Source organism: Dermacentor albipictus, chromosome 5, assembly GCF_038994185.2.
Source record: "Dermacentor albipictus isolate Rhodes 1998 colony chromosome 5, USDA_Dalb.pri_finalv2, whole genome shotgun sequence".
Taxonomy (NCBI): domain Eukaryota; kingdom Metazoa; phylum Arthropoda; class Arachnida; order Ixodida; family Ixodidae; genus Dermacentor; species Dermacentor albipictus.
In genome coordinates, this window is record NC_091825.1 from 50,284,232 (window position 1) to 50,303,402 (window position 19,171).

Consider the following 19,171-nt stretch of genomic DNA (forward strand, 5'->3'; position numbering starts at 1 on the left):
CTTAATCGGGAGAGTGCAAGAGTGGGGCTGTAGATTAATACGCAGAAGACAATGTTCAGTAGTCTAGCAAAGAAACAAGAATTCATGATCGCCAGTCAGCCTTTAGACTCTGTACAGGAGTACGCTTATCTAGGTCAATTACTTACAGGGGACCCTGACCATGAGCATGAAATTTACAGAAGAATAAAAGTGACTTGGGGAGTGCATACGGCAGGCATTGCCAGATCTTGACTGGGAGATTACCATTGCCATTGAAAAGAAAAGTGTGTAATCAATGCATTCTACCGGTGCCCAACATATGGGGCAGAAACTAGGAGTTTAACGAAGAAGCTCGAAAACAAGTTAAGGACCGCACAAAGAGTGACGGAAGAAAACATGCTAGGCGTAACTTTAAGATAGAGAAAAAGAGAGGTGAGGATCAGAGAGCAAACGGGGATAGCCGATATTCTAGTTGACAATAAGATAAAAAAAAATGGAGCTGGGCAGGCCATGTAGTGCATAGGGTGGACCATTAGAGTTACAAAATGGGCGCCAAGATAAGGGAAGCGCAGTCGAGGAGGGCAGAAAATTAGGTGGGGTGATGAAATGAGGAAATTTGCAGGCGCAAGTTGGAATCCGTTAGCGCCAGACAGGGGTAATTGGAGATAGCAGGGAGAGGCCTTCTTCCTGCAGGGGACATAAATCAGGCTGATGGGATGACCACGATTGCTAGAATTTGTAAAAAAAAAAAGCACAGGCGGGATATTTTACGTCTGGATTCCAATCTGGAAAATATAGCACGTGATTTAAGTTGGGTCACGCCGGAATGGAAAGAAAAATTTGAAAAAGAAAAGGGAAATGAATTTAGCTGCGTGATTCTGGACGCTTTCAATAGTTTTAGACAGGCCACATTGGCGGGGATCCCATATTGAGCATGTGTACGCACTAGAGTATAATAAGCTAGTGATTTGACAGAGGTTGTGGCCAGAGGCATGTTACGCCGCAAGTGTGCCAGAACGCGGTTGGCGTCATTGGTGATACGAGCGATACCAGGTATCATGAAACCTTTATGACGACGATGGTGTGACGGCAACGGCTCGACGAGAGTCGGATGACGGAAGCTGTAGTCACGACGATGGAATCACCACGACGGCGCGGGGACACTTGTCTAACAACGGATGCATGATAGCGACTGTCTGGCGAAAACGGGATGGCAACGGTGATGTAATCACAATTGAATCACGCTAAGATTACAACACTGAATGACAAAAGAAATTATGACGTCGAATTAACGACGATGGCATGACAATAACATTACGTTACTAAAGTGATGAAGATGGTAAAACGACAGCGTGATGATGGAGGACAATGGATCGACAATGATGGCATTACGACGGTTGTGTGACAACGAATACACGCCGACTGTATGAGAACCATCACGTGACGATGACGGCGTGACCAGGGTTGGCTGACTAAAGCTGGATGGAAGACGATGCAACGACCACGAAGGGCATCACGACTTGGAACCCATATCTAGTGGCCCAAGCTATTAAACAATGGCAAAGCCTTTAGCGTAATTAAAGAAGACAGGGACGTCACATAGACACCGGACAGCGCTGTCCAGTGTCTCTGTCACGTCCCTGTCTTCTTGAATTGTGCTAAAGGCTTTGCCATCGTGAGTAAACCGTACCAACTAGCCCAAGAATCAGCCCTGTTAAACAACTTGGGTAATTGGGTCGGGCCAGAAGGCGTGACGACGATGGTATGAGAGTAAGATCACGAAGGTGGAACGATGACAACGGAACAACCACGACATCACGACCATGTTCTTATACCTAGTGGCTCAAACAGGTAGACAACCTTGGCAGCTGGGTCGGGACAAAAAAGGACACCGGCGATCTTAGGAGCGTCAACCAAAGTAACCGGTGTGCTATTGTTGAGGAGAAATTGACAAGAAAACGCCGTTTCATGGCAGATGCCGGTGCCGTGATGGTCACGGGACGGGGCGTTTGACGGCTGTGTGAATGCGGTCTAACTCAGCCGCTCAGCGGAAACGCTAGCGCATGTGAGCACGATGCTCATGTCGGCAATGGAACGTAGAACGCTGCCCTTGGTACGCTGCAGAGCCGAGGGAGCGGAGCATGACGGCGAGCTCACTTGTGTTTTTTTTTCTCCTTATGCCGCCAAGCCGACTGTGCCAAGCTGACGAACTCGTCAAAAATGCTAAATCGACGCAGTTAATTCTCTGCAGTGCCTCAGCGCGTGCAATCTGAGCTGTGCTCAGGTCAGTTAAAATTGTCTTATGCCACTGGGTTGTCTACGTGTCAAGAGCGATTCCAGGCAGCTTCGCCAGCGCTCCGAAACCGGGGGCGCTCTAATGGCATTACAATGTCGTTAAGAGCGAGGCGTTTAATACTCGAGACGGACCTGGACCGTGCACCAGGAGAGGAAGACGTGCGTGTCCGCCTCTCCGATGGTCTCCCAGGTGTCGATAAATGCATGCACGAAGTCGACGTTCTCGCTGCGCACGAGGAGGCGGTGCCCTTCCCCCAGCGAGACACCGTAGGCAGCCAGGGCGCTTCGCCAGCGAGACTCTGGCACCACTTCGCCAGAGAACAGATCGCCGGCCTCCAGGTGTTCGAGCCGCGGATGGGACGTGCGCAGGTTGGCGGACAGGAGGGCGAGAAACGTGGCGTCCAGTTTCTCAGTCGTGTCGAAGCTAACGGCCTGAGGCATGGAGGGAAAGAAACAGATGAAATCAGTGAAATGCGTACAGAGGCTGCTTAAAGGAGTACCGACATTGCGACTAATTTTCTGAAATGAAGTTCCTTAACCTCAAAACTCTCGAGCAGCTTCGCCTTGCTCAGTAGTCTGCATTGCTGTTACTCGTTGCGCGGCACAATGCAGAACTGACCACAAAGCAGGCTAAAGCGATTGTGAAAAACATCGCGCTTCCCCGTGACCTCCTACCGCGTCATGACTTCACAACACATACACTTTCTGGTAAGTGAAAGTTGTCTGCAGAAAAGCCATTATAGAATAAGTTCGGATTCTTGCAGGAACGCTCTGATTAGGCTGGCCAGTATTTTTCTAAGGGTTTTGATCTTCAATGCCAATGAATTTCTTTTAACGGGAAAAATTCTGATAGGCTGTATATCAGGACCGTAATCACAGTGGGGCACTTGAAACGGCTTGTGCGTGCTTACACCCAGCGACAACGTTCTGTGGCAGCGCAGCGAAAGCAATGCAGCCGAAGCACATAATTTTTTTTACTGCGCGCCTAAATGTAGATCGCAAATGTAAAAAATTAGAAACTACACAGTAAAAATGTTTGCACACTTAAGCGTGTTGTCACATTGGTAACACCCTTACAGTTAGGGACTTACAAAATTTTATAGAGGATGCCAACGGAACTCGAACTAGATACGCCATGACAAAAGACGTAGTTGAAAACTATGTAATCGTTCTGACAGCTTTGACCGCACAGAAATATCCGACTGGAGAGTTTCATATATCTCCTTGTGAATTTCTCTTGTCGGATATTTCTGTGCGCCCAAAGCTGTCAGAATGATTACATATATCCGACTGGAGAGTTTCATATCTTTCCCTGTGAAATTCTTTCGTCGGATATTTCTGTGTGCCAAAGGCTGTCAGAATGATTACACAGTTTTCAACTACTGAGAGCAGCATTCCGGGCAAGTCGGTAATCCATTGCTTAAATGATATTGCGCGACATAAAAACCGACATGGACGTGAAAGAAGACGACACACCAAGCGCAAACTTTCAACTAAGTTTATTGTGCCACTGCATCATTTTATTCATGGCAGGCAACGTAGATCGCGCACGCGCTTACAAGGAAATGAAGTGCGAATTCATGTAACATGGTTACGTGTCGTGTGATGCCGCGTCCAAGTAACGTAATTCTTTTTCTGTGAGAGCCAGAGACGGGAAGCTGACACACGCATCACCCAATTTCGCGATCATCTGCGCTTCAGATATCTCACGGATGAGCTGCGTACTGCCACGGGAAACAATCGTGCATTGATCTTCAAGAGGCTTGCACCCATGATCGCGACAGTGGATCGCCAAGAAACCCCCTGAGCCGTTTTTTACATTGTTGCTGTGTTCGCGGAGCCGATCATTGAGGCAATGCCCAGTTTGTCAGATATATTTCTTCCCACGTGAAAGCGGGAGGTTGTGCACCACCCGGTGTACACACTCGACAATTTTTTCGGTGATGCTTTCTGCGCTTATCGGAAGGGACGGCATTTGGATCCGTCAGCCTGCAAAGCCTGCCGAGCTTGTCGGGAGCAGAAAAAACAACTCTTACATTCGCCCTTTGGGTAATCTTTTTCAAGTTGTGGGATATCCCGTGCATGTAAGGTATGACACTAACTTTAGGGCGTGTACCAGGAGGGGCATCGGCAACTGACTTCTGCGTACTGGATCGCGCTTCTCTTAAGATGCGTTCCGCTACGGACACTAGCACCACCCTAGGATATCCAGCCAAGGGCAACCGTAAAGTTTGCGCTTCTAAGCTTACGTCCACAACATGACAGCAAGACTTGCTAAGGGCATTCTTGAAGCACAAACTGACAATGGCCCGCTTAACAAGCTTAGAATGTGCGGACGTATACGGCAGAAGTGGTTTGTTGGCTCGCGGCTCATACGACCAACACGTGTGGCTGTGCTGAAAATTCCGGCGAAGATCAAGAAAACGAAGAGACCTATCTACCGGCATCTCATGAGTAGTTTGAAGGGGGACTAAGCACTTCTGAAACGTTTCTAACGCTTTCTTAGCTTCCAGAAAGAAGGCATCAGAAGAGCAGTCAATGAAAATTAAAAAGTCATCAACGTATCTAAATGTTTTAAAAACTGCAGTGCCTTGCACTTGTAAAGAAATGTCATGGTCTAAACAGGATAAAAACGCAGTGGCACTATAAACTTAGTTGAAAGTTTGCGCTTGGTGTGTCGTCTTCTTTCACGTCCGTGTCGTTTTCAACTACGTCTTATGTCATCGCACGTCTCGTTAGAGCTCCGTTGTCGGACGCTATACATCCCTAAGGGTCAAACATCTTTACAGTGCACTCTAAAAACAGTTGCACCCTTTGCGGTGTATATTTGCCACACAACAATAATCATCATCTGTGTTGCCCACATTCCCTTTCTTTAACGCTGCGAGCCCGGTACGTCCAAGTCACGAACGGCATGCGCGTTATCAACATGAAAGAGAATTCTCAACAGGAAAGTAACGAGGGCAGCGTTTTCAAGAAAGGAAATGCAGGCAAGACAGATGAAATTTATTGTTGTGTGGCAAATGCACCCCCAAAGGGTGTAAATTTTCTTAGAGTGTGCACTGTAAAAATGTTACCTGTGATTTTACCTGTGAACAAGGCTCCCGTATGGGAGCTGAAACGTCTTCTTTTCTCTTAAAATTTTACTTTGGTCAGCTTAGTGCCCCGGGTTTTGTCTACCTTTTCACCATGCTTCATCCCAGACGGGCTTCCGTCAAACATCGAACTTCATGAAATAAAATAATTCTAACACTTCGAGGCACATTGCAAAGTTAGGGCCCAAGATGGAATTCACTAAGTTATCTAGTGGTCACGAAACAGGGATCACGTGCGAATAAGGCGTTTAGCGGTTAGATGCGATGACGGTTCTTCAGGAGTGCAGTTCGGGATAGCATCAGCAGAAGGATACATGGAGTCAAAGGAAACGAGCAGGCTTCGTGAGGCCGATGTCACGATAATATTATTACGATCGGAGGACGTAGTGGGCGTGGCTAGAACGACTTCATAGGTGACATCAGTCATTTGGCGGAGCACGCGATATGGGCCTGTGTAACAGGAAAACACTTTTTCACAAAGGCCAGCTTTACGTGATGGTGACCAAAACAAAACAGGGTGCCGGGTACAAAATGGACATCACGGTGACGGAGGTCGTAGCGTTTCTTCTGTTTGTCTTGAGGACTTGTAGACGAGCGCGCGCAAGTTGGCGATCATGGTCAGCCCGGGCGATTACATCACGGGCATAATCGCTAGTTGATGCTGTGGTGAACGGAAGCACAGTGTCTAGTGGTAGCGTCGGTTCTCGACCATACAAGAGGTAAAACGGGGAAATGCCAGCAGATTCCAGACGGGAAGAGTTGTACACAAAGGTAATGTAAGGTAGAACCAGGTCCCAGTCATGGTGGTCGTCTGAATCTTGGATAACATGTCTGTAAGGGTGCGGTTCAAACGCTCAGTGAGGCCGTTCGTTTAAGGGTGGTAGGAGGTGGTAAATTTATGCTGTATTGAGCAGGCACGCATGTTGTCGTCAATGACTTTGGCCAAAAACGTACCGCCACAGTCTGTTAGCAATCGGCGCGGAGCACCATGCATCAAAATGATAACACGTAGGAGGAAGGCCGCAGCATCAGTTGCGCAACTGGTCGGAAAAGCGCGGGTTGCGGCGTAGCAGGTCGCGTAGTCCGCCGCGACTGCAACCCACATGTTTCCTGATGTAGATTCCGGAAATGGGCCGAGAAGGTCTAAGCTAACAAGATGGAAGGGCTCGGCAGGGATGTTGAGCGGCTGCAGGTAACCAGCGGGGAGCTGGGAAGGCTTCTTGCGTCGTTGGCAAAGTTCACAAGCGGTGACGTAACGTCGTACGGAACGGGCAAGGCCCGGTCAGAAAAAACGGCGACGTACACGGTCATAGGTTCGAGATACGCCGAGGTGCCTTGCCGTTGGTGCTCGTGAAGCTCTTCTAGAACGGTGGAGCGGAGGTGTTTAGGTATTACAAGTAGGCACTCAGAGCCATTCGGATGAAGGTTATCGGTACGGTCACAGAAGACGACGACGCGTAGAGTAGTATCGGCCGGAGAGTGTCCAAAACGGTCGATGAGTGCTCTGATGTAGGCGTCACGACGTTGCTCGTCGGCGGAATGAAGCAGCTGCGACACAGAGAATACGCAAGTAGCACTGGCAGTATTGGAAGAGTCAGAGTCGTCAACATGGTAACGCGACAAGCTGTCAGCGTCTTGGTGCAGGCGGCCAGGGTTGTGCACCAAGGAATATAAAAATTCTTGTAGCCTCAAAGCCCATCGACCAAGCCAGCCAGTAGGATCTTTTAGCTATGAGTGCCAGCAGAGAGTATAATGGTCAGTGACTACGGAAAAAGGGCGACCGTAAAGGTAAGGACGGAACTTCGCAACCGCCCAGACAACAGCAAGGCACTCTCCTTCCGTAATGGAATAGTTGCGCTCCGATGGTGCTAGGAGGCGGCTCGCATAAGCAATAACACGATCCTGGCCACGCTGACGCTGGGCTAAGACGGCACCTACGCCGTGACTGCTAGCATCTGTACGCCATTCTGTAGGGTCATCAGGGTCGAAGTGGGCGAGAACGGGTGGTGAGGTGAGAAGAGTGACGAGACGAGAGAAGGCGGTGGCTTTTGAAATACCCCACGAGAATTGTACGCCGTTCTTCAAAAGATTAGTGAGGGGTCTAGCAATTGCGGCAAAATCTTGAACAAAACGACGACAGTACGAGCATAGCCCTACAAAACTTCGAACGTCTGCGGCTGTCTTCGGAATCGGAAAGTCTCGGACAGCGTGAGTTTTGTCGGGATCAGGCTGTACTCCGGAAGCGTCGACGAGATGGCCCAGGACAGTAATTTGGTGGAGACCAAAACGACATTTGGACGAGTTAAGCTGCAGCTTCGCCTTTCGAAATACGTCAAGTATAGTGGTTGGACGCTGCAGGTGGGTGTCGAACGTCGGCGAGAAGACGATGATGTCGTCGAGGTAGCAGAGACGTGTGGACCATTAGAAACCTTGGAGCAAGGAGTCCATCATACACTGAAATGAAAGGTGGCAGGGGCGTTGCATAATCTAAACGACATTACTTTAAATTTGTATAGGCCATTAGGAGTGATCAACGCGGTCTTTTCTCTGTCCATATCGTCAACAGCAATCTGACAGTATCCAGAACGAAGATCAACAGAGTAGAAAAAATTGGAGGACGCTTAAGCTTCGCCTTCAAGAGTGGAACGCGAGAGCGTTATCGCACCCCATTTGCACCGCCCACTCGTTCGCTCAGCATGCTCTTGACGAGACGAAGGAGAGAAGCGGGCGAGTGGCGCGCCAACTGTCGGGTCATCACCGTATATTTCGAGGAGGGGGTCTTCTGTGTTTGCCGCAAGATGATTCTGCCTGTGCGCCAAGCGCAGAAGGAATGTAGCGGAAACGTACTTCGCTACGCGTTTAACTGCGACTTCTGTCATTTACATCCTTATAATTACCGATATACGCAGCAGTATAACTTTCTACGGCACGTTTCTAAAGCAACACCGCATTCACCAGAGGCGCTTTTGTCCCGCTTTCAACCATTGAACTCATAGCTGAGTGATAGCGTCTCCGTCTCACACTCCGGAGACCTTGGTTCGATTCCCACCCAGCCCATCTTGCAAGTTGTTTTTATTTATGAATCGCCTTCTGGTATTTTTTGCTCACAGTCAACGCCGCCGACGCCAACGACACCGGCTTTTCTGCGACACGAGCTCCTTAACGCTGTCGCATTAATAGCTGGAACCGTGGATGCAGTCGAGGGCGTCGTCTATACGTGGGAGCGGGTAGACGTCCTTCTTAGTAATGTTGTTGAGATGATGGTAGCCTACACAAAAGTGCCACGTGCCGTCCTTCTTCTTAACCAACACCACAGGGGACGCTCATGGGCTAGAAGAAGGCTCAATGATGATTTTATCTAGCATTTTGTTCACTTCACTTTGAATTACTCGGCGTTCCGACGCAGAAACTCGATACGGTCGTCGGTGAATAGGCGTAGCATCACCAGTAAGAATGCGATGCTTGAACGCGAGCGTCTAGCTTAAAGCGCGATCGTCGAAGACGAAAATATCTCGGTAGGACGATAATACTTGGCAAAGGTCTTTAGCCTGCGCAGAGGACAGGTCCGTCGCAACTATTTTCTTCATGTTGGGATCGGTGCCCGAGGCTGGCGCGAGGGACCTGCTAAGCTCGCAAGAACCATCGGTTGATAAAACTGCCACGTGATGATCGCTGAGACAATCAGCGTTGGCAAGGCAAATGCATTGCGGTCGAATTTACTTTGCCAATCCAAAGTTAAAGACAGACATGCGAGTGCGGTTCTCAGTAATAGTAAGTATACTGCGAGGCACGGTAACGTCATACTGTAGTGGAATGTCGGGCAGAGGAGTGACGAGGTACTCGCCATCAGGAACTGGAGGGGAAGACAACAGTTCAATGTAGGCTATTGACTGTGGGTGCAGGTGAAGAAAGCCGGTGGGACGTAAGAGGCACTGGGGTGCGTCAGAAGGTTCTGATAGAATCGGCAATTCAAGGCGAAGGCAGAGCAGTCAATAAGATCAGATTGCGCGGAGAGAATATCGAGGCCGAGAATTAGGTCGTGGGGGCAATGAGCAATCACGGTGAAGAGGACAGGAGTGGGGGGGGCCTGCGATGATAACACGTGCCGTACACATGTCGATGATAGGCACAGTACCGCCATCCGCAACGCGGACGGCGCGTGCCGGCGCTGGGGTGAGGAGCTTTTTCAGTGGTCATCGGAAGGTAGTACTCAAAATAGAAAGATGTGCGCCTATATCGATGAGTGCAGTGACAGGATAGCCGTCAACGTCAACGCCAAGAGGGCTTTGGTTCGTAGCTAACGTGAACTGAGGATTCGAGGGCAGGGTCGACAAGGCAGCTTCACCCCCAGAAGCCGCAGTGTCTAGTTTTCCGGCTGGATCCGGGAGGCGATAGGGAGCGAAAATTGTGACAAAGCGACGGAAGTAAGATCATAAGCCAATGAAGGAGCGAACATCTTTGGTTGAGAGAAGTGGCACTTTGATGAGCTGAGCTGAAGACAGGCGCTGCGAAACAGTCGGAGATTGGCCGACAGGCACCGAATATGGCTGGCTGGCAAATGTCGTTCAAAAAACAATGTCGTCATATAGGTACCACAAAGAGGTCGACCACTTGAAGCCACGAAGTAGCGAATCCATCATGTGCTCAAATGTGGCTCGTGCGTTGCATAGACCGAAGGGCGTAATTTTAAATTGTTATAGCCCGTCAGGTGCTACAAATGCGGTCATCTCGCGGTCCATATGATTCATGGCAACCTACCAATAGCCACACCACCCGGTCGATGGACGAAAATTAACTGGCTATGTGGACGCAGTCTAGGGCATCATCTAGGCGTGGTAACCAAGGAGGTTATCAAAGGAAATTCTAGAGTGGCAGCTCTCGCAGCTTCTCTCTCTCTCTCTCTCTCTCTCTCTCTCTATATATATATATATATATATATATATATATATATATATATATATATATATATATATATATATATATATATATATATATATATATATATATATATATATATGGCTGCGGAACAGCCGCCACAGTGTGGCTGCACTGAGGAGGACGAAGACGACGTGTGTGCCGGGTTGATATAGCGTCGCCATTTTGGCGTCCGTGAGCTTCCCTGTAAATAAACTGTAAATAGTATTCGGCTTCAGCTTCACGTAACAATAATTTGGTGGAGGTGGACGTTCCCCGTACCCGCCATAGAGCTTTGCAGCGGTCGCTACGGCGACAATGCAACTTCGGCTCCTGCTGGCGGCACTTCATCTACGCAAGCGTCTCCGTCTGCAGCCCCGACCTACGTCGCCGTGTCCCCACCTCGGGATCCTGGTGTTTTCAACGGAGTCAGCAGTCCTGATGTTGACGACTGGCTCCGCCTATACGAAAGTGTCAGCACCAGTCACAGGTGGGATCCGACTATTATGCTTGCCAACGTACTTTTCTACCTCGATGGAGCTCCATTGGCGTGGTTACATACTCACGAAGAGGAGATCTCGAGCTGGGATCTCTTCAAAGACAAGCTACGTGACCTTTTTGGCAATCCGTTTGGTCGACAATTCAACGCCAAGAAAGCCCTTGCCACACGTGTACAGACGTCGACCGAGTCCTACGTGTCGTACATTCTCGACGTGTTGGCCCTTTGTGCCAAGGCTGACCCGAACATGACTGAAGACGATAAGGTTAATCACGTCCTCAGAGGCATCGCTGACGACGCCTTCAATTTACTGTTGTTTACGAACGCCACCAGCATCGATATCATCCTCAAGGAGTGCCGCCGTCTCGAGCATGCTAAAAGCCGCCGGTATCCCAGCACATCACGCGACTTCCCAACACAGCTGCTACGTCATCCTGTGACGACCTCTTCTACCAGCCGTCACGATGTGACAACTTGACCCGCATCATTCGTCCTGAGGTCGAAGCGGCACAACCGGCGGCCCCTTCATTCCCGTTACCTCCGGTGACAGTCTCCTTGATCGAGGCCGTCGTCCGTCAAGAGTTGTCCAACGTCGGCGTGCAATCCATTCGTTCCGTACGCTCGGAACCTTTGCCTCCACGCACGTCCCCACCGCGCTCTTCTTACTCCTCTTATGGAGAGCGCAACCCCTCCGAATGGCGAACCGTGGACGACAAGCCGATCTGCTTCAACTGCCGACGCATTGGACATGTCGTTCGCCACTGCCGCAGCCGCTGGACTTCTCCGACGCGCTATTATCCTGATTACCCCCCTCGCCCCTCTAGCGCATCCTTTTCCTTCGCCCCTTCTATGCGCGCTCCATCATCTGACCCTGCGACACCTTTGACACGACCCCGCTACTCCCGCTCGCCTTCTTCCTCCCGCCGCCAATCTCGCTCGCCCCCTTCACGCCGTGCTCCTTCTCCGACCTACTCGCCGCACCCCCGACCGGAAAACTAGACAGTGCAGCTTCTGGAGGTGAAGCTGCATTGACGACATTGGCACGAAATCCTCGTTTCACCTTACCCTCGAACAAGAATCTTTTGGACATTCTCGTCGACAATGTTCCTGTGTGCGCGTTGATTGACACCGGGGCGCATGTGTCCATTATGAGTGCGGCTCTTCGCCGTCGGCTCAAGAAAGTTCTGACGCCTGCCCCGAACCGCGTTGTACAAGTCGCCGACGGAGGGACTGTCGCTATTGTTGGCATGTGTTCTGCCCGACTCACCATTGCTGAGAGACACACCGTCGTTCTCTTCACCGTCATCGAGCATTGCCCTCACGAACTCATTCTCGGTCTGGATTTTCTTGTCCATCATTCTGCCGTCATTGACTGTTTGGCCGGCTCACTTCGCCTTGACTTGCCTCTTCTTGCCGACCCTGTGGACCCGCCTCCAAGCCATCTGAGCTGCATAGATTTTATTCGCCTACCACCTCACTCTGTGACACACGTCGACTTGTTGTCCCCACCTCACACACACACACACACACACAGACACACACACACACACACACACACGCACACGCACACGCACACGCACACGCACACACATACATACATATATATATATATATATATATATATATATATATATATATATATATATATATATATGCTGCACGCACTACCTTGACAATGGATGCATCATTTTCAGGATCATTTCCATTTACACTTTTTCTGTCAGTATAATAGTTTATACTTCTACATCCTTTCAACCAGCTTTTAGTGCATTGTGAAGAAAATGGGTTCGTTTTTGCATCTGTCTTGAAATCATTATATTGGAATAAACCACTGTTGACACAGGAAACCGGGCAAATGCATTCTCCTTTGATTACTCCCTGCTAGCTATGGCTGCGTTTTTGTCGCTTCTTTTTTAAGACAAGAACTTCTTAGCTGACTTCACACGGGTTTGGAGTATCTGGGATCTGTGTATTTGCATCCAATTCCATAAAAAAATGGCCATTTCACGCTTCCAGAGTGCCGTATCGAGCCGCAAGAGGTATGAGAATGCAGATCGCAATGAGACAATTGAGAATTAGTCACAGTGGAAGAAAAAATTAACGGCGCGGGCGTAAATAGCGCCAATGTATTCGAAAATTAACCACATCTCACTGTAGCCCCTGTGAAGCGTGCACCTCCCTAGACAAAGGTATAGTGAGGCAAAACCATCGTGTCGTACACTGTTGGGTTTTGGAGCGACTTTGCTTGTACTAAGCAGGACTTGAGCGGGATGATGGGGTCTAGAAGGTGGCTTTGGTGGTGCCCACATGAAGCAAGTACTAGTCACAGAGTAGATAAAATTAATTGTACTGGCGTAACTGGCACCAGTATAGACGAAAATTCAGAAGGTCGCACCAATGACTGAATCATCACCGGAATCGGCCCAGTTGGCATCTTGATCGAAAGGAAAGCGGTGAACCAAGCGTCGAACGCTATGCCGACGCTTCGTCAACAAGGTTGACTTAATAGCATGTGAAATACGAGAAGAACAAGAAATGAGTGTATAATAAACATGGAAATTAGACAGGAAGATACAGAATAGAGAGATATATTGAACACTTGCTCAGTGAATCATTTGAACCACCATTTACGTCGATCTTGTTTCCTTTAGCACCGACACTTGGTCGACCCCCTTTTTATTGTGTGGCGTTTCTTACCAGTTATGTCGCTTTAGGCGCATCTGGGTGATACATCGCTTTTTGGGGGCGTCTGCAGAAGGAACACTCTATAAGGACTAGTTTCAATTCGATAATATTAGGGCAAAACTTCATTTGCAAAAGTTGCCGCACATCAAAAATTTATGTATCATTGTCCTAGAAATACTACTATTGAACCATCGACTTATTTCTCTTATTTCTTCTTTTTTCTTTTGCATTCGATGTCACCCTTGCCCGATTCAATCTTTGCTCCAACATTTCTGTTCTTAATGATTTAGGGAGGATTTCAGCCACTTCGCCAGCTCTTCGACAGTTGGCGTGGTGTTAACTACTACCACGACAGAGTTTCCTACAATACTTATTCGAGAGAACTCTGGTGCCGTACTGCCTACAGGTGCGTCAAGCATAGTGGCAAGCACAGGGTGCACAGCTACAGCATGCGAATTACTTGCGGTTCGTCCCTTTGGTTTCACAGTGCTTTGTGACTTTGCAGAGTGATCATTTTCAACAATATATCGCGTCATAAGTACAACACTTTACAATGATAACGCATCTGAACAAAGGCTAATTGCCTGTAGAAACTTATGAATAATTGGAAATTTAGAAAAATAAATCATAATCACTTCTGAAGCTTACTTAGCGAAGTTGATATCTTAAAAACGCTGATACACGCGTGTGATGCTGATATCATCATCGGCACAGAAACGTGGTTCACCGGGCATATTGCTGATAATGAACTATCGTTGCCGAAATCATTTGTTTTTCGCAGAGACCGAAAAGTGTCGCGGGGAGGTGGCGTAATAATTGTTGTTAAAAAGGGAATTTCAGCAATCTTTTATACCTGTTGACTCGCCGCTTGAAATGATTTGGATTGCTATGAGTTATTGTCACGTGCACTGTGTTATTGGTTCGCGCTACCTTTAAGTTCCCGAATGCTACACTTGTTTTGACCTGTGATTTTAATTATCCAGTAATAGACTGGTTGATTCCCTCTGTTCTAGGTAACAATAATCACCAAGAATACCTTCCCTTTCTGCATACTGTACACCTTCATAACCTTTCCCAATTGGTAAAATACCCTACACGAGGCGAAAATATTCTGGATCTGATATTTACTAACCGTCCTGAATACGGAAACGCTCTTGTTCTTGAAGAAATAAGTGACCATAAGGCCGTTCACTGCACTATAGGTAGCACGACCAACGAAAACAAAGAAAATGAAAACAATATTTGTCTATGCTCGTGTAGATGTTGCCAAAATGAACTGCATGTTCACGGCTTTAGTGGCCGAATTCCTGCAAAATTTCGCAATCGCATCAGTTAACCACAACTGGCCTTTATGTAGAGACAACCTTAAAAAAATGGAAGATTGCTGTGTGCCAAAATTAACTCTCCTCTCCAAAGCAGATGATCCTTGGTTCACACGTGATGTCAAGAGAAATATTAACAATAAAAACCGGCGTTTAGAAAAGCTTCGACATAAAATTCCGATATAGACTGGGAAAACTTCAAAAAGCTATCAAAGTTTACGGAGACCTCAATCAATGAAGCTAAAAACAAATACTTTAACTGTACATTGCCTAGTCTGATGATCACCGACCGTGGAAAATTTTTGCGGGTAATAAACCCGAAAGAAAAGCTACCGAGCGTACAACTCAAATGTGAAAATGGTGACCTACTGTCGATAGAAGAAACTGCTGAAAATTTCAATCAACATTTCGCTTCGGTCTTTTTAGACGAGCTGGCGCTACAATCTACGATACCCGCCGTGGTTGCTCAGTGGCTATGGTGTTAGGCTGCTGAGCACGAGGTCGCGGGATCGAATCCCGGCCACGGCGGCCGCATTTCGATGGGGGCGAAATGTGAAAACACCCGTGTACTTAGATTTAGGTGCACGTTAAAGAACCCCAGGTGGTCGAAATTTCCGGAGTCCTCCACTACGGCGTGCCTCGTAATCAGAAAGTGGTTTTGGCACGTAAAACCCCATAATCTAATTTTTAATTTTTACAATCTACGATGCTTCAAATGCAAGCAGTTTTGCACGAGTTTACACCTATCTCGATAACAGAAACAGGCGTAGCACGTGCAATAGAGATGCTTCTATGCAAAACTTGACCTAGGCCGGTTGGTATCAGCGCAAAACTTTTGACGCTAACATCAGATAATTTGTTTTACATGTTATGACTAATCTTTCAGCAGTCTCTGGAAACTGGACTTCTTCCAGATGACTGGAAGATTACGCATGTAATTTCTTCCTTTAAATCTGGAGACGAACACTTCACTAGCAATTACCGTCCCATTTTTCTTACATCTATTTGCTGCAAACTACTTGAGCATATCATATACAGTCAAATAATGTCTGACATTGAATCTAGCAAATTACGTTTTGAAAACCAACACGGCTTTCAGAAAAACCGCTCCTGTAACATGCAGTTGTTTGAACTAGTCACCGACCTACACAACTCCATCAATGGGCGATTTTTCATCGATGCAATTTTTATTGACTTTTCTAAATCATTCGATCACGTCCCTCACTAACGCCTTCTAACAAAATTACGTAGCCTAAAGCTAGATGGGAAAACATTTATCTGGATTAAGCACTTTCTAACCAACAAATTTTAGGGTGTTAAAATCGATCACTACGTATCTCACCACATGCATGTCAACTCTGGGGTCTCACAAGGATACGTTTTGGGACCGCTGTTATTTTTAATCTACATACACAATGTATCGACTAACATGTAGTTTTCCATATGTCTTTTTACTGATGACTGCGTAATATATAAAGAAATAGCAAACCAGAACGACACTTTAACCCTGCAATCCGACTTAACGACTCTTTCAGAATGGGGCAGCAAATGGCAGATGGGAATTAACATCGAGAAAAATAAACAGGTTAAATTTGGTCCTAGTCTCAATTTATTGCTTAACGGTTACCTAATTAACAATCCTGCAGTTGAAACAGTTTCTTCGACTAAATACTTAGGAGTTCTGTTCACTTGCAATCTAAAATGGATTGGTCATTTAGAACTAATCACTAGCAAAACTTTTAGAAAGCTTGGCGTTCAAAGGTCACTTATGCATTGCTAATTCTGACACCAAACTTCAGGCGTTTAATTCGCTAATTAAACCATCATTAGAGTACGCTTCTAACATATGGCATCCACATGAAGCTTACCTTACTGACATGCTGGAATGAATTCAAAGCAGAGCTGCTAGATTCATCTCGTCCTCATATTCTCGTTATCACAGTGTGTCGTCTATAACAAAGAACCCTTGGCATTTTACCTCTCGTAATACGCAGAAAATATTCACGATTATCCTTTTTTCAGAGTGTTTATTACCGTGACAGTGCTTCTTCACGCAAAGTCATTCATCCAGCAGCCCACATCTCAAGGCATGCCCACCTTTCGCACGGTCTAAAAAATATTTACACTCACCTTTAGTCCTATCAATAAATGAGTGGAACGCCCTTCCGCAATTCATTGTCAACATTAAGGAATTATCTTTTGACCAATCGGCTTTACTAAACTACCTCAATGAGCAAACCTGCCATACCAGCTGATCTTTTGTAAACTACCATGTTATCCTGCTTCAGTGCCCTATTATCTTTGATCACTGTCACGTATTTGTTGCGTTATTCTAAATAGTCTTGTAGTTCAATTTTGCTTAATTGCATTATATAATCGTTACGCCAGGTTACTACTAGATGCTTTGTATCTCATGTATGCTTAAAACAGTGCTGTTTTGTATTTTGTATTTTGATCCTCATGGTTTTAACCCACCTTTGAAATTTCTTGTGGTTATCCCCCCCCCCCCCGCCTATATAATGCCCGATTCTGGGCCCTTGGGGTAAATACATGAAATGAAATGAAATAGTCAGTAACTTGCACAAGAACGCTTGAAGCCACAAGCACGAAAATTGTAAAAAATCGTATGTACTAACCATCGTGCCCTAGTTAGGCGATTTCAGCGCCAGAGTTCGTTCTAGTAATTTTTGGAAGGGACTAGCATCAACGAACAGGCCTTCGCCGCCGTATTTTCCTATCGCCGGCTCTTCTGCTTCTCTGGTTGTGTGGTTGCGTGCTCGCGGGCTCGCCCGATTTTCGGCACAGCTCTTGTCTCTAGCGTCAGCGCCATGTTTCGCGGCCTCACGAATACGTTTGAAAACGGGCTCTGTAGTTCACCGACAGCAGCAGCCACACCAAGTAAGATATTTTAGGGACGAGTTTAGCGAAATAGTTCTTGCAGGGAGAGATAATAAGCGCTCAGATTTTAACTCCTTCGCCATAGCAGCCACAGCTAATGCTTGCGAAATAAAACCGTCCGTAAAACTATCTAGAATGAGCAAAATTAGCAGTATAGCGAAGTTGCTTTAGTGTTTATAATTTTGTGAAACAAAGGCAGGTTAGCGGGAAGAACTACATCGTGTATTATGCAGAGTAATACTTTTTTAAACTTCATTTGCCGCGTAACCTTTCTAGGATTAGAGACGTTACACCGGAAATAAAGAAATAATGGTTTAAGGTACATCTTGTTCTTCGAATTCAAAACGATACATGACAAAAGGAGGGCAAACTGTCGATAAAGAATGTTCGAAAGAACCATTTGCGTAGTTGTAAAAGTAACGTCATAAGCTCCGTGCTCGGCGCCTATAGAATAATTGCCAAGGTCAAGCGGGAGTCTCCAGATATTAAAGTAGTTAGGTGCTCGTAAGAGTTAGTAGTGACTAAGTTACGGGAGCTAGATTAACTCGATTGCATGGTTATGTTGTTCTGGTTCCGAATCAGTGAGTCGACGAACGTAGTTAATCGCACTGTCAATCGAAGGCTTGGTATTCGACTCGTCACTCACCTCAACCGCGCCAGAGGTGAAGCTGTCCCTGAGCAGGGAGAAGTACGCATTCCGTGACAGCGCGGCTTCCGGCAGGGAGGCGTGCTTCCGAGCCAGCATTGTGAACTCACGCGATGGCGACAACGCGATGGTGTGCTCCCTTTGTCCCGGCTGCTGCGGGTCGTCGCCGGAGCCTGCAAGGGGACACCATAATTGTTGTGAGCTGCCCTTGCAATATTGCAGAAAGGAAAGTTATAGCCCTTCGTCCATATGCATATCACCCATCAGGGAATTTTGGATTGCTGGAGACGTTTACATGAGCGATGACGTTGGTGGCACCAGTGTCTTACCAGAAAGGACAGAGAATTGTCGCTGCAGTGAGCAACAAACTTGTTACGAACGTATGAGGGTCGCCTGACAGTCACGCGACGTCACGCAAACTGCGGTAGTTTCCCATATAATATGACGTGTACACTCCGATTATGCATGACTGGATTGAACAAAAGAAAAATAGTTATTTCTGATTCAACGCGTTTTCGCCATTATCCCTCGGCTATTGGTCAAAAGTTTTTGGGCTGCATCCACTTCACCTGCCTGTCACGCGACGTCACAACACAGCGAAAACTCGCTGCGTCAAAATGACGCGTACGCGTTAAAGATGCATTAATATCCCGACTAAAACTGAACTTTTCTCTGAATAGCCGTAGGCTGCCCCTTTCCGAAAGGAATAAAAGATGGCTGCCACCGATCACTCACGCACTGGCTACTCGCACCTGCCGGAAAGCATGGGTTTATTTGCGTACAATAAAACTTTTTTCGTGGTCGTGTAACGTTTTCGAGTACTTTCGGCACGTTTTCG

At 47.2% G+C, this 19,171-nt stretch overlaps 2 protein-coding genes across 3 annotated transcripts in view; one reads left to right on the forward strand and one right to left on the reverse strand.

Annotated features, from left to right (window-relative positions):
- The window catches only part of LOC135899218 (uncharacterized), a 40,640-nt gene that overhangs the window by 19,590 nt on the left and 1,879 nt on the right, over positions 1-19,171 (reverse strand). The window contains exons 2-3 of one of the 2 annotated variants that reach the window (XM_070538376.1): positions 18,334-18,506; positions 2,407-2,706 (exon numbers count right to left, since the gene is read on the reverse strand). In XM_070538376.1, the coding sequence (XP_070394477.1) occupies positions 2,407-2,706; positions 18,334-18,506 (473 nt within the window). Of the gene's footprint in view, positions 1-2,406; positions 2,707-12,049; positions 12,183-18,333; positions 18,507-19,171 lie in introns of those variants that run through there. The other variant, XM_070538377.1, reaches the window with a different exon arrangement.
- The window catches only part of LOC135899217 (hepatocyte growth factor receptor-like), a 204,556-nt gene that overhangs the window by 4,084 nt on the left and 181,301 nt on the right, over positions 1-19,171 (forward strand). The gene's annotated exons all lie outside the window — the stretch shown is intronic.